This window comes from Marmota marmota, unplaced genomic scaffold, assembly GCF_001458135.2.
Source record: "Marmota marmota marmota unplaced genomic scaffold, marMar, whole genome shotgun sequence".
In the NCBI taxonomy this organism is placed as follows: domain Eukaryota; kingdom Metazoa; phylum Chordata; class Mammalia; order Rodentia; family Sciuridae; genus Marmota; species Marmota marmota.
In genome coordinates, this window is record NW_026000261.1 from 7675067 (window position 1) to 7679958 (window position 4892).

Consider the following 4892-nt stretch of genomic DNA (forward strand, 5'->3'; position numbering starts at 1 on the left):
AAAAGGGGGGGGGGGTTTACTTTGCTAGCCTCAACATAACACTGTGTTTTTCTAGGCTTTTAGTAGAGAGCCATCATTTCAGTCACTTGTTGAAGTGTGATCTTGCAGAATGTTTATGTTATAAGATAGGATATGGTATTATACTTTAAATACTGAATAAACATTAGGGCTGTTCTGGTTGACTGGAATTTTTAAAGAAAGTATATTTAAGTTTTCATAAAATTTTTCTTTCTTTTGGGCACTAGTTATTGGTTATCCTCTAGTAAGCATTAATTAACACTAAAACAAATGACCAAATTGGTTGATGGTAGTACAAAAACTCAGATCATCATGCTTATTTCAACAGCTTATTTTTACTGGCAGAAAATTACACTTTTAGGCTGTAATTGGTAACTCGAACAAAACACAAATGTCAAGTAGACTGTTATTTGCCTTGAAAACTAGAACAGATAAAGAACAGTGTTGTCCACTGTTTTCATAGTTTTCAAAAAGTAGATGAATGTGTTTTTTCTTCTGTATTTTCTAAAACTATTTAAATTGGTATGTAAAGTTTTGTAAATAATAGTTTAGGGGAGAATGTGTTATAATGTTTCTGTAATACTTTGAGCTTGGATTAATGATTGTGTGACTTCCTTCCTTATAGGCATGATGCAAAAGAAGGTGGAAGAGATAACAAAGATTTTTGAGGATTTTCAAAGCAAGGAGCAGGAACGCAATGTGAAGATTACCTTTGACTAAAGGCCATATCGTTAGCATACTGATTTTGGATTGTTTCCTATAAATTTTGATGATGTTGACGTGTTTACAGTTACTACTTAATCTTTCATTGCAATAAAATGTGCATGCTCTTTATGTGAATACTCTGATATGAAGAATTATACTATTGTATTCTTCTCAGAATTAAATAAAACTTATATTATCCCCCTTATACAGGTAGCAACCTGTTAGATATTGATTCTGTATGTGTAATACATACCTTATTCTCCTAGAATTCACATACTTCCGCCAATGCACATCTTCCTTCTCTCTCCAACTAAAATGTGGAGAGATGTCTGCCCAAAAGTACATATCAACCAATCTTTACTGTGTGCTAGTTAGATTCTGCATTAAGTATGATATACTGTAAAGTCTCTCTCTTCAATGGAACTTAATGTCTAGTTTGAGATAAGATTAGTTTCCATCTGTAAAATGAATGTAGACAATACAAGGAAGTATGTTATGCATTATAAATGTATGTTATTGAAATTCAGAGAAGGGCCAAGTGTATGGTGGCTTATGCCTATAATCCCAGTGACTCAGGAGGCTGAGGCAAGAGGCTCCTAAGTTGCCTTGGCAATTTAGCAAGACCCTGACTCAAAATAAAAATAACAAGGGCTTGGAGTATAGCTCAGTAGTAGAGTTTCCCTGGGTTAAAATAAAACTCCAGTACCACCACCACCAATGATAATAATAAAAAGAAAAATTCAGAGAAGGAAGGAATAGTTAGGGTGAATTTGTGGTTTCAGTTGGATTTTATGTTTTGTTGGGTGTGTGTGTGTGTGTGTGTGTGTGTGTGTGGTGTGGTACTGGGAATCCTACCCAGGTTCTCACACATGCTGGGCAAGTGCTTTACCAATGAACTATACCGCATATTTGAACTAGGTTATGTTTTAAAAGAGCAAGGTTCAGGCAATTTAATTATTGTTTTATTATACACATGTCCTGGTATTTATTTGATTTTAGCATATGATTTATAGTTATTGGTTTTGTGTATTTCTTTATTTGCTTTTCAAGAAAATGCCATGTTCTTAGCTTTGGAACATTCTAATCTCTTGTATTTCACTTAAATCATAAATAAATGTGATGCTCTACTAAATGAAAACACAACACTAAAATAAAATTAACCACTTAAAAGTTTTTAAGTTACTGGAGCTCAGCTGCCTATAATTACTGAGCTAAATTTCTGTTGTCCTGTCTTCACATGACCATCCTGAGGGGTATATTACAGGAAGAAAAATATTTTGAAGTGAATGTTAGTGATAGTGATTATTAGTGATTAGTCTTATGGATATGCTAAATGCTAGAACTTGCATGGTGTCTCTTTCATATCCAAACTTTTCCAAGAAGCCACTTCTTACCCAGGTAAGTTTTTATACCACTCAGAATTATAAATGTAAAAGTAATTCAGAGACTGTTTATTTTGTGAATGATTTATGTAGGTAAATATAACTTTTGAGTAGAATCCTGAATAATATCTAATTTTTGAGTTCATATTATTACTACTATTATCTCCTACATAAAAGACATTTACCACATTGTTTATGGAGATTCAATTCTTATACAGTAACCACAATATAAGTTCTATATTCAGTAAAGAAAAAATAGTGTTTTGAGAAGAAAAATGGTTTTAGTCTTCTCTTTACCCAATTAACTGGACAAATAACTTTTTTGTGGGCATTATATTTTGTCTAAAATGCATTGTCTCATATTGTAATTTTTCCAACTGTTTTTTGAAAATAAAAGTAGTTTTCAATTCTCCAATGTCTCAACATTATTTTTTTTTCTCTGCTAGCAGAGTACTTACTGTAAATTTAAGTAAGATAAAATGGAGGCTAAAGTACTGCTTTCACTATCTTGTTGCTCTGTTTTCTTGGGGAAGTCTAATATTTTTTTTCCAGTACATGGAATATGCTGGAGAATGGCAAGTGGCTTCCAGAACAATTCAGTAATGCTGTTAAGACTTACTGGGGAATCTCAATGTACTGTCTGAAATCTAGTTCCTTGGACTAAATCATTTCTAAGGTTACTTCTGATTCTGGTTCTAACATGTCATTGTTGAATAAATATTAATTTAAAAGATCAGCAATAACTCATTTTCACAGTAATGTTAAAGCAACATTTTTGTTAGGCACAGGAATTGTGAGCCCCTCCTAGCCATTGTTAACCAGCTAAGAGATTAGCTAAACAAGAATTTTAAAATTTGTTATGTTGACACTTTCAGTCCACATACATTTTTGTCCTTTAAAAAGGTGCTATATTTATTCTCCTTAACAGCACTTATGCTATCTCATTTAGGAAATTTGAAAGACATGCTCAGTTGTTGGCTCCTAATATTAGAAGATAAGTAGATTCAAGAGAAGATCTTTTAGTTTTAACATCTTTCATATTTTGGAGTTATAATTGTTTCCCAATGTATTCATCAGAGGTGTGCTGGAAACAAAAAGCCCTTAAAAAAGGACAAACCCTGAAAACATGTCTACTTTAAGGAGGAGCTTAATTAAACTAACCTTGTTAAATTGTCAGAAAGACAAATGAGGCATATTTTTCAGTTTGTCATAAATTGTTCTGGGAGGGAATTTGTGAAAATGCTTCACGGTAAGCTCCCTGACCACATATAACATCTGGAGATTTCAAAGCTTTTTATACTTTATCTACTATCCTTTTAAGGTGGGGAGACGGATGCTGTGAGAAACAGAATAGCTATTATTACATAGTTAAGTTTGGTAGAGGTAGAAATGGCCTTATTTTCCTTCTAGTGCAATTTTCTGAATGTCCCTTGGTACCTACACTTGGTACTGGCTACAGTTATGTACAGGTACATAAAGTATTTCTCATGACCTTGCTTTCCAGTTGCAATTCCACAGCTCTGTAAGTATGTCTTTTAGCCATTCATTCTTCACTCATCCCACCTAGTGGATTTGCAGTGTATTGTGTATCACTTTCGTACCAATAGACTGTATTTTTAAAATTTTTTTTAGTTGTTGATAGATGTTTATTTTATTTTTTTTATATGCAGGGCTGAGAATTGAACCCACTACCTCTCACATGGCCAGGCAAGTGTGCTACCGCAGAGCCACAGCCTCAGCCCCTAGACTGTATGTTTTTATCAGAAGTATACAAGTTTGGTGTGATGTTTGTTCCACTTTTTGTCATCTTCCCAGAAGGCCAACACAGTAGCAAGCTTGGCACATTTTCCCATTTCCTCATGGAAAATTTTGCCAATTGAAAAGTTTGGTTGAGCAGCAGAATTCAATTCTACCACCTGACAGGATTTACCGGATGCAGGCTTATGCTGCTACCCACATTTTTTATGCTTACATTAAGCCTCTGATCTGTCTCTAAGCTGCAAAGTGGTGCATGGTATGTATACTTGTGTACTCCAAGAGCACAGTCATTTGCATATACTAGATGTTGGATAAAAGGCACCATACTTTCAGTCTGCTGGAAGTTATCTGGATAGCAAATATAATGGGGGGCGGAGTTGTTTCGTTTTGTAGCTTTGGTTTTTCTCTGAGTGTGGCAATGCAAAGGAGTTTGAATAAGTATGAACCTACTGGATAAACTTGGAATATTTACTCATAAATAACCACCCCATCATGGCATGACTTTAAAAGCATACTTTGTGTAATGCTTCACAGTTGCCCTATTCTTCTGAGGTATTATCTCTGTTTTACTAAGGAAGCTGTCATTGATCAGTCGAAGAAACTTAGTGAAACTCACATACTTAACAACGCAAAATTTTAAGTCCAGATTGCCTCCGAAACCCTGCTGTACTATTTTGTCAAAAACAGAACTGAGATTAAAGCCCAGGCAGTGCAATCCCCCAAGTACACAATGTTTTTTCTTCTTTGATTCCTTATAAAATAAGGAAGCTGCTCTTTAATTGAAAAATATTGACTAGGTAATATAGTCATTGAAAGGAATGAGAAAACCAGAGACAGGCAAGCGAGAAATGAAGGATGGAGACCAGGCAGAGATCCACATGAAAGTTTATTTGTCAAAGCTGACAAAGGCCATCTCACAATAAAGAGAGAGGCCCCAAGATATTCGGGTGTTCAGGTTTTATGGGGTAGGTTCTAGAGTTGTAGTGGTGACTCTATGGGATAGGCTGTGTGTGGGGGTGGGGTGGGGGT

The 4892-nt window shown here is 34.8% G+C and overlaps 1 protein-coding gene across 3 annotated transcripts in view; it reads left to right on the plus strand.

Moving 5' to 3' along the window:
- The window catches only part of Nup62cl (nucleoporin 62 C-terminal like), a 75179-nt gene extending 72662 nt beyond the window's left edge, over nt 1-2517 (plus strand). For all 3 annotated transcript variants that reach the window (XM_048796932.1, XM_048796934.1, XM_048796933.1), the window contains one exon: nt 644-2517. In XM_048796932.1, the coding sequence (XP_048652889.1) occupies nt 644-738 (95 nt within the window). In that variant the 3' untranslated portion in view covers nt 739-2517. The remainder of the gene's footprint in view (nt 1-643) is intronic.
- The last annotated feature ends 2375 nt before the right edge of the window (nt 2518-4892 follow it).